The 17,597-nt window shown below is 51.9% G+C and overlaps 1 protein-coding gene across 1 annotated transcript in view; it reads right to left on the minus strand.

Annotated features, from left to right (window-relative positions):
- Positions 1–2,346: 2,346 nt before the first annotated feature.
- Positions 2,347–17,597, minus strand: part of ALOX5 (arachidonate 5-lipoxygenase) — a 49,652-nt gene continuing 34,401 nt past the window's right edge. The window contains exons 7-14 of the mRNA XM_043596874.1: positions 14,464–14,610; positions 8,047–8,250; positions 7,216–7,302; positions 5,592–5,770; positions 5,185–5,306; positions 4,728–4,828; positions 4,210–4,380; positions 2,347–3,078 (exon numbers count right to left, since the gene is read on the minus strand). Coding sequence (XP_043452809.1) covers positions 2,899–3,078; positions 4,210–4,380; positions 4,728–4,828; positions 5,185–5,306; positions 5,592–5,770; positions 7,216–7,302; positions 8,047–8,250; positions 14,464–14,610 — 1,191 coding nt within the window. The 3' untranslated portion in view covers positions 2,347–2,898. The remainder of the gene's footprint in view (positions 3,079–4,209; positions 4,381–4,727; positions 4,829–5,184; positions 5,307–5,591; positions 5,771–7,215; positions 7,303–8,046; positions 8,251–14,463; positions 14,611–17,597) is intronic.

Genomic DNA, 17,597 nt, shown 5'->3' on the forward strand with positions numbered 1-17,597 from the left:
CCCATAGATCTCTGCGGATCTGTTCATGTAAACACATTCTCTTTTTGCTTCAGATTGGATCATTTCTATTGATCTGTCTTCAAGTCACTCTTTGCTCTGTTCTGCTATATTAGTTATTTTTTCCAGATATTTTTCAGTTCTATCTAGAATTTCCATCTGATGATTCTTTTTCCTCCTCTTCCCAGTCTTCTCCTCTTCCCCTCCTCCTCCTCCATTCTCTTTTACAATGTGTACTTCTTTGCTGAGATTTCCTATCCTTTCATGAATTGGTAACATATTTCCTGTAACCCACAGAGCATAGGTATAAAATCTTCGTTGAAATTATTCTCTATTAAGTTCAACATCTGTGTCATTATATGTCAGTTTCTGTCAGTTGTCTTTTCCCTGAGAGTAGATCACATTTTCCTAATTCTTTGTTGAATAATTTTGGATTGTGCTCTGGCTAATGCGAATGTTCTTTTTTTAGAGATTCTGAGTTCCCTTATATTCCTCTGAAAAGGATTTTTTTTTTAAGCAAGCAGTTAACTTGGTTGAGCTTAAATGGAAAACTGTTTAAAAGCCCAAATCTTGGGGCGCCTGGGTGGCTCAGTCAATTAGGCGACCGACTCTTATTTTGGCTCAGGTCATGATCTCACGGTTTGTGAGTTCAAGTCCCGCATCAGGCTCTGTACTGTGTCAGCACAGAGCCCACTTGGAAGTCTCTCTCCTTCTCCTTCTGTCCCTACCCCACATTCATGTGTGCTCTCTCTCTCTCTCTCAAAATAAATAAACTTAAAAAAATTAAAAGCCCAGATCTCACGATAGTTGTTTCATCCTCCATTGAGCTGTCTGCAGTTTGCCCCCTGCCTGCTCGCTTAGGGGTCCGCCGGAGGTTTGCACAGAAGTGGGGCTTCCCGAAACGCCCCTGTGGCAGCACTGGAGTGGTGCTACTGAATATCCAGCTGCAGGGGAACTGGCAGGGCCAGGTGCAGAGAACATATTTCACTGACAGCTCCAGCTGCCACACCTTTGGATCTATTGTGACCTTCATTCGTGTCAAGACCATTTTTGTCATTCCTGCCTGATGCAAGATTTCTATAATGGGCCACTTTTGCTTGAGGACTCCACATTAGCTTGAGCGAGGCTTTCATGGAGGTGCCCTGCAGTCTGGAGCCCATTCTACCCAGTCCTTCCTTCCCTGTCCCCTGCCCCCCAGAGGGTTGGACCTGCATCACCCTTCCTCTCCCTTCCTTTGCTCACGTGGCCTTGCTGATTCTAAAGGTTGGTGTGTTGGACATGGAGCCGAGTGAGTGCCTTTACCACAACCATAGTTTATGAAGTCCATCACCAAGGTCACTCACAGTGTGGACAGTTCTCAGAGGGATGGAAGGGAGTTTGGGGTCTGGGCCTCACTCTGGTACCCATCCCAATGGTCAAGTTTCCTTAGAGGGTCTTGTGGTTTCAGGAGCACATGCATGCCTTCTCCTTTGCTATATTGGCCCTGGTGGAACCTTTTACTTAGACATTGAGCTTCTGGCCCAGCACATTTCCAGGAACTCTGGAGACCCTGTTGGTGATTCTGAAGCCAGGGGCTGGGGGTTATAGGTTGGGTCTGTGTGTAGGAGGACGACACAATGGATCACCATGCCCAAACTCAGGGCTGGTTCTGCTTCTTGGGTGTGGGGAAAGAAATTCATTTTATATTTTCTTTTATTTTAATTTTTTAATTTTATTTTAAGTTTATTTCTTTATTTTGAGAGAGAGAGAGGGGCAGAGAGAGAGGATCCCAAGCAGGCTCTGCACTGTCAGTGCAGAGCCCGACACGGGGCTCAATCTCCCCAAATGTGAGATCATGACCCAAGCCAAAATCAAGCACCAGATACTTAGCCACCCAGACGCCCCAAGAAATGCATTTTAAAAGTCATTTTGAGTCCTCTCTTGTTGGAGAAAACATCCCCCAGCTTCCAAGAGAGTGCCTAGAACATGTCAGGTGCCTTGCAGGAGGAAAATGAGGAACCAGCCCTGGGGCACACAAGGAAGGTGGGTGGGGTCCTGGTCCTCCAGGGGCTCTGGGTCCAAGGGAGAGACCACGTGGAGGATGACAACAGAAGTTTAGACAACGGCCTGGGAGATAGATGAGCTGTGGGCAAAGATGCCTCCCCAGACTGGATGACATTTGAGATGTATTCTGAAGAAAATTCAGGAGTTTCTGGGAAAAGAAGAGGGGGAACCACCTTCTATCCAGATGGGGTTTGAGGGGGAAGCTCTTGCCTAGATGGAATCACAGTGATTGTGGCTTTTTCTGTGGGGCAAGGGGATGTGAGCTGTTTGGGGGTGACTGGAACATAATACACGGAAGGACACCTATTTTAAATGAACTCCTTTATTTTTATGACAGCCAATTCTTAATTCATTCAACAAGGATTCATCTGGGTACCTACTATATGCAAGAAATTGGACCAAGCATAAATAGAACAGAAAATAATCATTCCATGTCTCCCAGTAAGAACGAACATCTATCAGTTGTCCTGACTTGCTGTTGCTGAGTGGCGTGCAAGCACTGAGCTAGGCGTAGGCAGGAAGCTACACAGTCCTGCTCTGTGTAGGACGCGTCCCTGCAGTGTATCCACATTGATCAAAGTATGGGATTCACTGAAAACTAGGGAACAAACTGGAAAATGCACCAAAGCTTAGGCTGAACGTGGCCCAACCTGGGCAGCCTTCGGTTTGAAGCCAGTCAGCCTGGGGCCTGAGGGTGGAATTGCCAGGAATCCTGGCAGCCTCAGAAGAGCAGGCTGCCAGCAGTTCTGCCCCAGGGCCGCCCAGTGTGCCTGCCCACCTGGGCAGGCTGGAGTCTGGCTGCTGAGCCCGGTCGCGGGTAGTCGGCCGTCTTCAAGTGAGACTGGCCCGGGTGGCCACTTAGATGGCCACGCTATTGGGAATCCGGTCTGGAGACAAGTAGTAATATGGCAGCTTCTTGTTCTTGTTGCGCTCAGCAATCACGCTGACGATGGCAGCAAGGTTCTTGCGGAATCGGGCCATGGCCTCTTTTACAGGCTTCTCGATGAAATGCTCTTCTGGGTACATGCCCAGGAATAGCTAAGGGCCCAGACACAGACAGGTTACTCTTTGACAAGGGCGTGTAAACTGACAGGCCTTGCTTGTGTCACCCCCAGAGATGATCCCTTGGAAAGTCAGCAAGGGAGCACCTGCTCATTTCCCCCTCACCACCTGCCCCCCTGCTGAGAGTACCCCAAGAATGCTCCTGGGCTGGGGTCTTCAGATGAATGGGCAAAATAACTGCCGTGCTGCAGGGTGGCCACAACAGCTTGTAATGGCGGCAGGTGAATGCGGACGCTGTCAGTGGTCCCAGCTGTGCTGGGAATGTGGCTGTGCAGTCCTGCTTGGCCCTGTTCCTGTGTAGCATCCCTGCCTTCCCATCTGGGCTCCGGGCAGCAGGGGCACAGGGGTTAGCACTAGCCTTTCCAGCCCAGGAGAGCCATGGCCACACCCTGTTGGGGGGCTGTGCTCATTTGTATACTCACGCGGTGACTGCAAACTAAAACTAGACATATTAAAAAAAAAATTATTGGATTGTTAAAATTGGAAAGTTTCATACCCAGGGCTGAAAAGGGTGGGATTTTAGACTTAGTTTGTGGAAGGCAGATCAATCTCAACGTTTTTTGACCCAGAAATTCCTCTACCAGGAACACATCCTGTGGCCCTGCTAAACATGTGTGCAAAGACACATATACAAAAAAAAGATGTTAGTGAGGGACCAACACATTTGCAAAGTCCCCAGAGCAACCTAAATGCCCCCTAAAATGCCCACAGGCCTGGGGGTGGTTGGAGTGGTAGTCATTCTGTGAAACACTGAGCAAATGCCATGGGGTTGTGTTTGAGATACTGAGAAACCCAGCTTTGACATTAGGTTAAATAAGATGTATGTGCGTGGGAATGTCTGGAAGGATACCCAGAAACTTCTTAGTCGTTACCTCCGGGGAGTCACCAGTGGAGCAGAGTGCCTGTGCTCTCCTGTCCCTCCCTCACCCTGAGCTCCAACCTGGTGCAGACCTAAGAACCCCCTGCGTACCCCCAGCCCTGGAAGTCAGGACTCCCTGAGAGCAGGCGTCCAGCCTAAGCCCTTAATCACAAAGCCCAGAGAGGGAGAAATGGGTTAACTCTGGGTGACCTGCCCCTAGAAGGGGCAGAATGGCATCCAGTGCTCACCTCGTTGTCTTGGAACTGGCTTAGTGCCCACACTGCGCCCAGGTGCCAGCAGGAGCGGCCACGGTCTGGCAGCGTATCCACGATCTGCTCAATGGTGACCACACCCTTGGTTGTTGGCGGTGGGGCCCGCATGGTTGGGGGGGCATTGGGGATCCAGGAGCACCAGTCATACTGTAGGGACAGCCACAGACACATGGGGGTGCCTCCTCAGCCAGCCTCCACCCATCTGCGGCTGGCCATGCCCCTACCTGCCCGACAGAGCAACTGCCCAGGTGCCTCCCACCCTCCTCCATCTCCTCCTGCTCCAGCAGGACTGGGCCACGGTTCCCCACTCCGGCTGGCACCCTTGGCTTAGTGGGGAGAATACACTTAGGGAACGCGTAGTTTCTGGCCCCGAGGCTGCTGGAGATCAGCCCCAGAAGACTAGGAAGAGAGGCGGCCCTGCCTGGGCCCTTTAGGAGCGGCCAAGGTGACTCTGGCAATTTCCTGCCCAGAGGACTCATCCTGCCTTTGCCTACCTGGCCAAAGTTCACTGCTGCATGCTGGGCGGAGGCTGTGAAGATCACTACTGTCAGGTACTCCGAAAGCTTCTCTCTGGTCTTGATGGACTTGGGGAAGCCTAAGGCAGAGTCAGAGGCTGGCTGGGGAGGGACTGATGACCCACAGGCACCCTCCCCCCAACCCTATCCCAGGACCTGAGCACCCCCACACAAGGGCTTGAGGGGCCCAGGCATGGACAAGACACTGTAAGGGTTGGCCCAGTGTTCCTGATGTTTCTGACCCTGGTTTCAGTGGCTGCAGAGAGTCCCTGAGATGTCCCCATAAGACATATTGGTGGGCAGGGCTCCCTTGGGGGCTCTGGCCCCAGCACCAAGTGCTAAGATGGATGTCATGGGCCATGATTGCCCGAGGAAAGTCAGAGGTGAGGAAAGAGCAGAAGAGACAGCTAGAAGGAGAGCTGGGGGTGGTCTGTACCTGAGGTCTTCTTGCCCCGCATGCCATACACATAAACGTCCTTCACAAAGTCCTGCAGCTCCTGGTCCTCTGCCACCACCTGGTCACTCTTGTAGTAGATGCCTACCACCTCGGCCGTGAACCTGGCTCAGGAGGAGGGCCCAGCTAGGAGTGGGTGACTTGGCCAGGGTTTGCAGGGCTGGGTTCCTGAGCTCAAGGGCAGGGCTACACTGGTGGCCCTGTGACTTATTCCTTAATGTCCAGGCTCAGGTCACTCACCCCCACCCCCACCCACATACCTTCCTTCCTCTATCAGTGCCCTGACAATAGAGCCATCCACTGGCCCGCTGAGTTGTCAATGCCCTGGTCCTCTTCTCCTCCAGGACACCCCGCTCAGAGTGGGTCCTACAGCCCCAGCGTGCACTCACGTATTGATGGCCTCCCACACCAGGAGCCCATCGTCCCGGTAGAAGTAGTAGGGAATGTCTTCTGTGCTGTCCATTCCCCGAGCTTTGATGGCCTCGGGGAAGCACAGGGAGGTGTAGGTCAGGTCCTGCATGGCCCTCTGCACCATCTGCACGTGTCCACCACCCCCTGTGGCGTTGGCCTTGAGTGGGAGGGAAGAGAGTGCTGTGAGCTGAGGTCAGTCGCCCCTCTTCCTTCTTGCCCAGGGCTCACCGTAAGAAACCATGAGCGGGCACTGGGAGACCAGGCACATGGAGGGGCAAGCCCACATCCTGTGGGTTTAGGAGGTGGGGTAGGAGGGATGCTTAGCTCCGAGAATGCCAAGGGCAGCCCAAAGAGGCGGTTCTAGAAATGCACATCTGCCCGATCTCATGCAAGGGGCTGCAGTGGAGGGGAGTGTGCAGAGACCGGGGGTGGAAGGGAAGCTGTGGGAGGGCGGGGCCTGCTCTGGTTCTGAGCACAGGCTGCCCTGGGGTGAAGAGAGGGCCATATACCAGCCGCCAGGACCCACACAGGTCTTTCGAGGGCCTGTTGTGTGCTTAGGTGAAGGCTGGAGAGAGGCCCAGGGAGGAATGCCGGTCTTCATCCCAGCTGCTGAGATGTAGGCACTCATGGTGGCTGAACAGTCAGGCCCCAGAAGCTTCAAGGAGGACTCGGGTACTGGGGTGCCACACATTGGGCCACAGGTCATTTGACCCAAGCCGGACTGTTCAGAGTTGCTCCCTGGACTATTTGGATGGGGGGTGATGGTCACCATATGGGAACATGAGAGCCTAGAGCTCCCTGTGATGAGGTCCCATTACCCCGCCCATGTCTGTCTGCAGAGCCTGGCTGGGAGAATGAGGCCAACACAGTTTTTAAAGAGTGGTAGAGTGCCTCCAGTGTGCTTGTCCCCTGGGGCCATTTGAGTGCCTGGGTTCATTTTGGGAGGGGTCGGAGGCTCCCTCACCTCACTATTGTTCAGGGTTTTGAGATAGTACACTTCTTTTCCAGCTTCAGCTGCTTTGACTTGGGTTTTGTCATTTGTAACCCAAACGATGGCTGAGGCTTACTGGTGACCTGGCTGCCTCACTAACAGGAGGAGGAAGAGGAAGAAGGGCAGTGGTGAAGGCTGCCAGGAGGGTCCAGGCTTGGGAAGGCCACAGGGGGTCGGAATGGGCCAGGTGAAGGATGGGGAGGGAGGGGAGGGAGCTTCTGCCCAGAAGCGCAGAGGGTGGGCGGTGGTGCTCAGTGAGGGCGGCAGAGCAGGAGGGCAGCAGTGGGTGCCAGGAGGCAGGATCTACACCGCAAGCCAGAGGATGGCGGAGCAGCGGGAGGAGGCGACGGGCCACACCAGCCGGGCAGCAGAAGAAGTGACAAGCAGGCAGTGCCTTCGGGAGAGGAGAGGTCCCTGGTGTGGAAGGGGCCAGAGACTGGCCAGAGGACCCGGGGCGCCTTCCCTCTGAGCGCCTCCTCCAGCCTCCCACCCTTCCCAGGCATCCACCGCCGTCGTGGTGCCGAGGGGCCCGTCTCCCGAGAGGAAATCTGGTGTGGGCTTGGAGGCGTGGAGAAGTGGGGTCCTGCAGGAGGTGGGTAGGAGGTGCTCACCTTGTCGAAGAGGCCGTACTCGCAGATGAGCTGCTCGCGGGCCTTGGTGTTGATGGCGATGGTGAACCGCACGTGCGCCACCAGCAGCTGGGGGAGGGAGGAGCAAGGAGAAGGCCTCGGAGAAGGTCCCCCAGGCCTCCTGACCAGGTCTACACTTCCCAGGTGCCCCCAGAGCCCTCTCGGCATCCCGCACCCCCGTCCACTGAGGAGGGGTGATGCTAGGGCCGAGGGAGGAAGTGAGGGTGGCCATGCTGATCTTCACTGCTGAGTAGCTGCTGGAGGCCGGGGGCGGGGGTGGGGTGGGGGGGTGCAGCTTCCATGCTTAGTGACGTGATGACGGTAAAAATGGGAATAGTGAACACGTGTACAAAGCTTAACTATGTGCTAGGCACTGTTTCAAGCTCCCTGAATTTGTTAACTATTTTGACTCTGACAATAATCCAAGGAGGCAGATGTATTATTTGCTCTGCTTTACGGATGGGGAAAGGGGCCCAGAGAGGTCTTTAGGGCCTGCATCACCCCAGCAGTCAGTGCCAGGAGGATTCAGGAAGAGAGAAGGGCAGGGCTACCGCCTAGGATCAGACAAGGGTCACACTGACCTCATTTGCCTCTTCCAACTCTGCTCCCAGGCCAGGCCCGGGCTTCATGTGCTCAGGAGCCCGTAGGCTCAGAGCTGTAGCACTGCCCCCTGAGCATCTCTCCAGGGGCCCGTGTCTGCTGGCTACTCCCAGCCACAGTCCTGTGGGGGTGCCAGTGCCCCACCTCCCTCCCTCTGTCCACCCCCATATCCCAACGCCCTCCTCCACCGGCTGAGGCCGTAGCTTGCCGTACCTTGAAAATGGGGTGCACAGCGGGCAGCTGGCGGTACATGGCAATGCCAAAAACCTCAGACACCAGATGTGTGCGCAGAAGGTGGGTGATGGTCTGGTGGACGTGGAAGTCACTGGAGCGCACCCAGATTTTGGCCAAAAGCCAGTCATATTTTGCATCCGAAGGCAGAAAAATCGGGTTTTCATCCCCCGGGACTTGGTTGAGCTGATACATTAAAGAAAGAGAATACATGGCAATGTTTTATTCTACATAGCTTACAGGAGAGCCTGGCTTCTCAGGAAACCCCAGAAGAATCCAAGTGCCTTACAACAGTGGTCTCTGAGTCACAAGAGGCTCACGGAGGAGGGCAGAGGGTCCAGGGTTTGCATTTCCCACCCCAGCGACATCACTAACTAGGACGCTGGACACCTTCCTGAGCCTCTCCAAGCTCTGGTTCCTTCATCTGCAACACTGCTTACCTCCCAGAGTTACAGCACGTGAACAACATGGCTAAAAACACCAGCAAGGAGCAGGTTGGCGGCTGGCGTTTCTACTCCTGCCTTCATCTCTCTCGCCTCCCTTGTCGGCTTGCTCCCTCCTGGTTTCCACCCACTGCTCTGACTGCTGCTTTTCCATGGCCCACACTTTCCTCTTTTCTTCCCTTAAAGGCTGCTGTTCCCCAGGCTCTGGCCAGTGTTCCTGACTTCCCTTCTTGCCCTTGATGAGCGCCTCCAGTTCCCAGGGCTCTCGGGCGCTCAGGATGCAGTGGCCTAGGTCACAGTCTCTTGAGCCCAGACCCGCAGCCAGTTGCCTCCTATAGGAGAGACCAGGCTTGCCTTTCCAGTTTCACCTCCAAGGTGGGGCCAGGGTGCCGGTTTTTTTCCTAAAATGCAAATCCTGTTATGTCAATCTCCTCTTTGAAAACACTCAGTCACCTCTTAAAGCCAGAAAAGAAAAACCCCCAAACTCCATGATCTGGCCACTGACGCCTCTGCTGAAGTCACCCTATGTTCAGCCCTCCCTGCCCACCAATCCTTGGACCCCAGCTTTGCCCATGACAGCCACCAGCCTGCACAGCTTCAGGCCTTGACAGTGTGATGTCACGTGAGCTCTGTTATTGCCTCCTCTTTGAGATGAGGCCTAGCCTTCCTGGGATAAGAAGGCATTTTCCGGAGTGGAGGGAGCAGCATTCGGGCTGCTGGAACTGCGGGCCAGGGCTGGGGCTGGGCTGGGCCTTGGGCTCTTCAGAGACGGTGTGGCTACCTCAGACTGACCCAGGAGGACAGCTGCTGAGACCGTGGGGAGGGGCCAAACCTGCTGGACTCCTCAAGGTCACGCTAAGTATTTTGGAAGGTAATTTCCCTGTCTCTCCTTTGAAAATAGTGCTATCTAGTCGAAATACAATGTGAGTCACACGTGGAATTTAAATTTTTCAGGCGGCCACAGTAATAAAAGTAAAAAAAAAAAAAAAACTGAGGTGAAGTTTCTTCTAATGATGTAATTTTATTTTACCCAATATGTCTAAAATATCATTTCAACATGAAAATAATACCAACACCCTGCAAGTCAGGTATTCCTTGCCATGTTACATAAGGGGAAACTGAGGCTCAGAATGGTTGTGCACTTCTTCCAGGTCACACAGTGGATAAAGAGCTGAGCTGGGTTGGGACCCGTGCTCTGTTCCTTCTCAGGCACTGCCTTCAGCCTTTCTCTCCGCTGTACTGCCTAATCCAGACTCTCACATGCTTTCCCCTTGAACTCTTACACTGGCCTCAATGGCCGCGCTGATTTGGGCATCCCCCTCCTACCCATTCTTCTATCTTCCCCCCTCCTGCCCAGGCTCAGTGACACTGTGGCCTGAACGTGTCCCGAACACCTTGTTGGTTTTGTTTTTTAAGTTTGTTTTTTGGTTCACAAAGTCGCTTTTTGTTTATGATTAGAAACTTACTGATAAAAAATAATTGCAGTCACTTCGGAACAACATAATAAAAAAATCCCCCCATCATCGAGCTTCTTGGCTTCGGTGCATATTTGTCTGTTCAGCTTTCTGTAAATTGGACACTGTTACAATGAATGTCTTTCTCTTCTTTCTTTTGCTCACTTGTGCCCCAACCAGTCCATCCCAGTGTTCCCTTCTGCACTTTCCCACGTGTCCCCACAGGACACAAGTGCTGGTCCTGTCGTGTGTATGGTACGCCGCGTCCTGCATTCAGGTTCTGTATATGAGATGATCTCTGCCCTGTGTCTTGCTTTTCTGCTTAGTTACTCATTGTGGAAGCCCCTCAGGTCAGCTGCCATACGTCCAATTCCTTCCTTGCAAAGGTGGCATCACATTTTGTCGTCTGGACATACACGATTTCATTCAATCGATCTTCCACTGCCTTCAGATTGTCTTCAAGTTTGTTTTCCCTCCAGGAACAATGCCTTGTGATGCCCTCACACGTGCGTCCTTACCGTGAGTGCCTTCATTTCTACTGACTGGGCCGGGAATGGCTGTGCTAGGGACAGGCAGGCCCTACTGTGGGCTCCTTCAGCTGGGACACACCCGCTCAGTGAACTGCACAGCCCTGAGCTCCTCCTACCCCCCTGGCCATGCCGGCCCCTCCCTCGGACCCTCTGACCACCCATTGCAGCCCAGAACCTCAAAGAGGCGCACCTCACAAGTGCTGCAGGACCTGCTCCCGTGAAGGCCCAGGTACTGACTTTGAGCTGCCCAGGCCTGCCTGTGATTAGAGAGTGAACGTGCCCCGGACTTCAGTGACTCATGGCCAGTGGGGGGGGGGGGGGGGGGGGGCGCTGTCCCTGCTAGAGGTTGGGTGTTATCACTGGTTTTTGGTTCCAACCTAATGAGTCAGAAGTAGTGTCTCATTGTAATTAATTTCCATTTCCTTAACTACTAGTGACATGGGGGGGATTCTTCCATATGCTGATTTTTCCATATGTCGCCTCTTCTTCCAATTGTCTATTCCTTTTCTCTGCCCATTTTTCTATTGGGATATTTGCCTTTTCCTTGTCAATTTGAAGCAACTATGTGTACATTATAGATATTCATATGTCTTTTTTACACATCAAATATGCCTGTCTTTTCCTTTATAACTTCTGGGTTTCCTGTTTCTACTTTAAGGAGTCTCCTTAGCATCCACATTATACATTGTTCTCCTAAATTCTCTTTTATTTTTCCATTTTAATCTTTACTTCATCTGAAATTTATTTCTGTAACTAGTATGACATATGGGTCCAATTTAATCTTTTCCTTATGCGAAGACAGTTGTGATAGTACCACTGAAATTCTATCCCTTTTTACTGAGAAACCACCATTGTCATGCTTTAAATTCTTATGTATTGGCCTTATTTCTGGCCTCTTTATATACCGTTCCCCCCACTCTGTCTGTTATGCATAGCACCTGCCTTGAACAGGGACCTTATGGTATTCCTTAATACCAAGCAAGGAAAGCCCTTCTTGTTTTTTCGTTTTCAAAGAATTGTTGGCTATCCTTGGACACTTCTTTTTCCATATGTATCTTTAATTTCTTCTATTTGGTTTTCACATCTCCCTCTCACCCCCCCCAAAAAAAGAAAGAGAGAAAGAAAGAAAGAAAGAAAGAAAGAAAGCCTGATTGAAAATTTAATTGGAAGTGCATTAGATTTATATGATTACGTTTGGTAGGACTGACATAAACTTCTCTTGTTCAATATGAAAGAAAGCACGTGTGAAGATTTCATTTTACAGCCTTTAAAATGATGTTACAGTTTTTCTTTATATGGTATCATATTGTATTGTTAGCAGGCAAAACGCAATTGGTGCTTTTGAGGAGCATATGTATCCAGACGCATTGCTAAATCCACGTGTTAATTCTAATAACTTTTTGACAAATGAGAGTCTTAGGTTTTCCAGGTCCACCATCACATCATTACCAAAAGATAGTTTTTTCTCTCTCTCTCTCTTTTTCTCACATTGATTATTTTCTTCTTTGTCGCAGATTCCAGGACCTCTAGGACCATGTTGAGTGACAGTGGTGACATCAGCATTCTTATGATTTTAACAGAAATGGCTTTAGGCTTACCATTTTTGAATGAGATTTCCTATCTCTATCGCAGGGAAATAGATTGCTTCTGGCACATTTTAATATTTACTAGTTGGGGCTGCTAAATGCTACTGAGTTCCCTGTTGGAGTCACTTGATACAGTCAGAAGCCTTATTGTGTTTTCTTGCTATTGAAACATCTAGGAATAAACCTAGCTGGGTTATGACCCATTAGTCATTCATGACACTGCTACATTCACTTTGCTAATGTCGTATTTGGATTTCCTTTAAAATCTGTCTTTGTAACTTGGATTGGTCTTCTGTTCAGCTTTTTTGGAGCCTGACTGTTTTGGGTTTCAGCATGAAAGTTATGCCAGTTTCAGAGAATGAATTCAGGAGCTGAAATACTTGAAAAGAGCCCTGGAAATGTGTGCTGTTTACAGGCTAGCTGGAGCTCAGCTGCTCACCACATGGGCCTTTCACCAGTCTAGACATTTGGTCAGCTTCCCAACTGCTTACACGGATACTGGCCTGTTTTCTACAGTTTCTTCTAATAATTTATACTTTGCCAGGTTTTTACCCATCCCTTTCAGCTTCTTCAAATTTGTTGCCATGCTATTACTCTTAAAAAAAAAAAAAAAAGGACTCTTGCGATCATGTCTTCTTATTCCTAATATTGTATATTTTTGCTCTCCCCCCCCCCCTTTTCATTAGCTTCATGACAGGGTGATTTATTTTCTTCGACCTTTTGAAGAACCAGATTTTGGATTTACTTGCTTTCATTTTCGTGGTTCTTTACAGTTTGCAAAGATTGCGTTTTCGGTAGAGGGAAGAGATTCAGGAACACTGTGACTTGCCCAGGGTCCCACACCTGCTAACAAGTGGCAGAGCTGGGACTGAAGCCAGGCCCCTGACTCCAGGCCCCTCCAAGAAGTCTCTGGAGGACAGGCTGCTTCCAAGGTGCCCGCCCGTGGTCAATGGCTCCTCTCCTTGGTCTCCTAGCTCTGTTTGCTTCTCTTGCATTGCCTGTCCCTTCAGTTTCTGAAGCACAGGGCTTCTCTCTGATAGGCTGGGAATCCTTCTGGGGGAAGATGTGCTCCTGAGACCAGGAGATGGGAGCGCGAACTCTGGAGCCAGATGGCCTGGCGTGAATACCGGCTGTACGGACTGTGTGGGCCTGCGTCTGTTTTCTCATCTGCTGAATATGATCCACAGCAGTGATCCCCGCCCTTGGAGTTGTAATGACGACTACGTGAACAGAGGCGGGGCCTGCTCTGAAACCCTGACGGCCAAGTGTTTCAGAATCCAGAATTTTTAGGATTTTGGCAGTGCATGTACTTCATTATGTGACACCTCTCTCCCCTGCCCTGTAATATTTCACAATCAAACACACGTATTTCGGTAGTGCTACACCCGCCTGTCACATCGAATGAGGCAAAGCTTCTAAACAGTCTCTCCTTTCGGTTCAGAGCAAGTTTTGCTGCCAATGAATTTGCTGCAAATTTTTGAAAAACCTAGCAGTTTTAGAACTTTTTAGATTTCAGAATTGAAGGTAAGGGATTGTGGACGGTGTCACCTTTGGGACAGTCTTGTCACATGGTGAGCACCTGGCAAAACCATCTGTGATTACACCCGCAGCACTCAATGCCCGGTTCACAGCTGGCTCAAAGTAAAGTTTGCTGAGTGCCTGTCCACCTGTTCCCCATGGGGGCCCCTGTGCAGCAGTCCCCCTCCACAGACCTACATCTGTGTCGTCCTGGGTGGGGGTTCTTTCCTGCTGTCTGAATACCAGTGGCCACAATGTGCCTGGTGCTCTGAGGAAGCAGAGGGCAGCCGGGAATGGGAGAGGTGACACTCTGCCCCTGCCTCTTCTCCCCAGACTGCTCCTCTCTCCTTCTCCTTCCTCCTTGGTAGAGAACAACCCGTGGACACTAGAAGGCAGCATCGCAGGACTGGGCTGGTTCGTGAGGCCAGCCTCCATGATGCCCCCTTGTGGCCTAAATCTCCAGCTCATCCTGCAGCCTCCTCTGCCTGGCCCCTTCTGGTGTTTGGACTCGTGTCCCCCGCCCAACTCCCAGGATGCTGGGAGTGGGGGCGGGGTGTAGTGTGTTATTCCAGGGTATGTCCTCAGCGGAGGACCTGGCTCTGCAGGAAGATGTCCAGTGTATCTTGGGGGAGGGAAGCCCTTTTTGCTCCTCACGGACAGCCCTCCCCGTGGCTGGCAGGGAGCCCTAAGTTCTGGCTTTTCTTGTCCACCTGGCAGAGGCCTCAGCTCTTGGCACCCTCCTGAGGAGATGAGAAGCAGAGTGGCCTCTTCCTCCTGGAGGTTCCGGTGGACACCTAGAAAACTCCTCCCCAGGCCCTGACTGCCGAGGGCAGAGCCGTCCGGGAAGGGAGCAGGGTGGGCCGCCTACCTGGATGGCAATGGGGACAATCTTGTTGGCCAGATTCTTGTACAGCAAGCAGATGGGCGCTGCCAGGAACTGCAGAGTGCAGGGGTCCGTTTTGTTGGCATCGATGCCATCCAGCAGCTCAAAGTCCACGATGAAAATGTTCCCCTGCTGTGGGAGGCAAAGGGAAATATGTCCACATCAGTCTCGGCCAGGGACGGAGCCGAGAATTAGGCCTAAGGAAGGGAGAGGCACTTTCGAGGCCCCAGCATCTGAATGGAGTTCAGAATTGATAGTGTTGGCCCCTGACTCGAGGCTGATGCACATCAAGAGCTTTCAGAGGTTGCGGTGGTTTTCTGGGGATGTGAGGGAATGGCAGTGGTGGATGCTGCATTTGTTGTAACTGGAGGCTTCTAGACCCTCGTGAAAGATGTTGAAACCCACAGCGGCAGGTTGATAAGAAAGAGAGAGTGCAGATAAAGTACACAAGAGAACATAAATTCCAAAGAATGACGCTGCAGGACTCCATTTACATGGTGTTCACAACTAGGCAAAGTTGAGCGTCTGGAGGAGAGACAGGGGCAGGTCTGCAGGGGTGGAAGCTCTGCTGGGGGGGGGGGCAGGGCTGAAGGGGCAGGGGGGCGGGGTCTGCAGAGGCAGGGACTGCAGGGTCCAAGGAGGTCCTCAGGGTTTGGGGGAGGGTGGGCTCTTCAGGGTCAGGGGAGAGCCTACAGGGGCAGGAGGGGGTCTGTGTTCCTGGGTAGGGTGTTCTGTATCCTGGTCTGAGGCTGGTGGCATGCTGGGGTCACTTGGTAAAAATGCATCGAGCTTGCTGACACTCCTGATTGCTACTCTTTGCTGTGGTTATTAAAAAAAAAAGTTTTAAGTTTGTTTATTTTGAGAGAGAGAGAGTGCAAGTGGGGGAGGAGCAGAGAGAGAAAGGGGGAGAGAGAGGATCTCGAGTAGGTTCCTCACCGTCAGCGCAGAGTCTGATGTGGGGCTCAAACTCAGGAACTGTGAGGTCATGACCTGAGCCGAAGTCGGATGCTTAACCGACCAAACCACCCAGGCGCCCCTCTTTTCTGTGGTTATTATACTTCAAAAAAAAAAAATTGAACGTGCCTGGGATTTGGGGAAGGGAGAAAGCCACCTTTTGCGGAATGCACTTGGATCTTCTAGAGGGGGCCCAACCTGAGTGCTGTGAGGGTTCCTTTCACAAAGCTGGGGCCCGCTCAGTCAAGAGCTTGAAGAATTTGGGTAGAGGACCGGTGGCAGGTCGGGTCCACAGGTGCTCAGGTGAGATGTGTGTCCACAACTCTGCCAGCTGGGCCACCGAGCACATGCTTCAGGAATCCCGCCGAGGGGGACCAAAGACCAGAAAGGAGCTAAGGGCCTGGCCCTTAAGGACCTTCCACCTCCACCTTCCTCCTTCCTCCTTCCACCTTCCTCCTTAAGGGCCATGGCCGTCATCTGACATCAGTGATGAGCTCGGAGCAGTCTGTCCACAGTGCATGTGGGACAGGGGTGGGGGGGACGGAGTTTGAGGACCATCATAAGTACTGCACAGAAGGAGTGGCTGCCGATCAAATCTTGAGAAGACTCTGGTTGGTTAAGATGATGATGCCAGGCTAACAGGAGGCCCTGGGAACCCAGGCCCGGTAACCGAGAGGCCTGGGATTTGGGCCTGTGCCTGGGGCATTTCTCTGTTATTTTTCCCACCTCATCTCTCTGGGCCTCAGTTTCATCCTTCTGAAAAGTGAGGGGGAAAATCCTATCTCTTAGTTCTGATGTTCTGGGATTCTGTAGTAGACATTGGTGTTTTGTCTGTCTGGTGTCCCTGTCCTCTCTTTTTGGTCCTCGTATTCCATTTTTCTGGCCCTAAGGACTGACTCAGGAAATGAGGAATTGTGCCATAGGAGATGAGAGATGTGTGTGTAAGAGATGGGATAGTGTGTGTGTAACAGATGGCAGGTGTGTGTGAATGAGACGGATGGTGTGTAAGACTCTAGTCAGTGGCGGCTATTAGATTATTGCTTCATGACCAAAACCACAGCTAAACCTCAAGACCATCACTCACAGGAAAGATGACCATTCTGACAAAGAAAGCCACCGCCCCCCCCTCCCCCCACCCCGACCTCCGGAGGTGGCAAGGACTCCCAGGCAGAAGCTGTTCCCCTGCCAGAGAGCTACTAAGTCCCTTCCAGTTCTAGGATTCTGTGGCTTTCAAGGTTCTTTGATTCTCTGATTTGAATTGTGAAACCTATAGCCCCTGAAGCAATATAAATCTATCCAGAAATTAAGTCTACAAAAGAATACTGCTCTGTGTGCATGCATGTGTGAGTGTGTGCCTGTGTGGGGGCATGTGTTGTCCTTGTCAGCTGTCCATGTGACCAGGTAGTGTCCTGGGGCCAGGGCAGGGTCAGGGCGAGGGGGTTGGGACCACCTGCCATGGGGCGTGGGACTCCCAAGGGATGTGAGCCTGGCAGGTGGCTCCAGAGTCAGGTAGGCAGGATGTGGGGCTGACAGGTCTGTCCACAGATGGCACAGACCATCCCTCTCTAGCTGGGCCCCAAGGCAAGCTGAGCAAACAAGACATGGTGACCGGAAGCAGAATGCCACCTAGACACCTGGGGGGACAGGTGTCGAGGGCCCCGCTATCCTGGATCTGGTGGAAGAGGTCAAGTGACTGGAGAGCAAGGGCCATTCCTGTCTCTTAAGTCCCTGCAGGTGAGCCAAGAGGAGGGCTGGGGAGAGGGTGAGGGCAGAACCAGGAGACACTAACATTTCTAATTTGAAAGTTAAAAATTCCATCCATTTTCTCCCTTTTTTTTCTGTTCTGATACAAGGTTTGCTTCTTCCTCCAGTTTCCTCACCTTTGCAAGGTGGGTGACAATTTGATGACCGTGTGTGTAAAGCATCTCTCACAAAGCCTGGCCCACAACTGACCTCCTGCTCAGAGGGAGTTCTTTCCGTTAGTGATATCGATGTTGAAAATATGGATACATTCCCAGCCCCTGAGCATTGAGAAGTATCCTCCTCAATCCCTCCTCCGGCACTAGTCACCAGAGTTTCCATAAATGCCCAGGGAAGGGAAGAGATCGCTTCCCCGAGGGCAGCCGATTTCGCCATGGGCCCGGCAGACAAGCCCGGAGATCGTG

The sequence above is a fragment of the Prionailurus bengalensis genome, chromosome D2 (genome assembly GCF_016509475.1).
Source record: "Prionailurus bengalensis isolate Pbe53 chromosome D2, Fcat_Pben_1.1_paternal_pri, whole genome shotgun sequence".
In the NCBI taxonomy this organism is placed as follows: domain Eukaryota; kingdom Metazoa; phylum Chordata; class Mammalia; order Carnivora; family Felidae; genus Prionailurus; species Prionailurus bengalensis.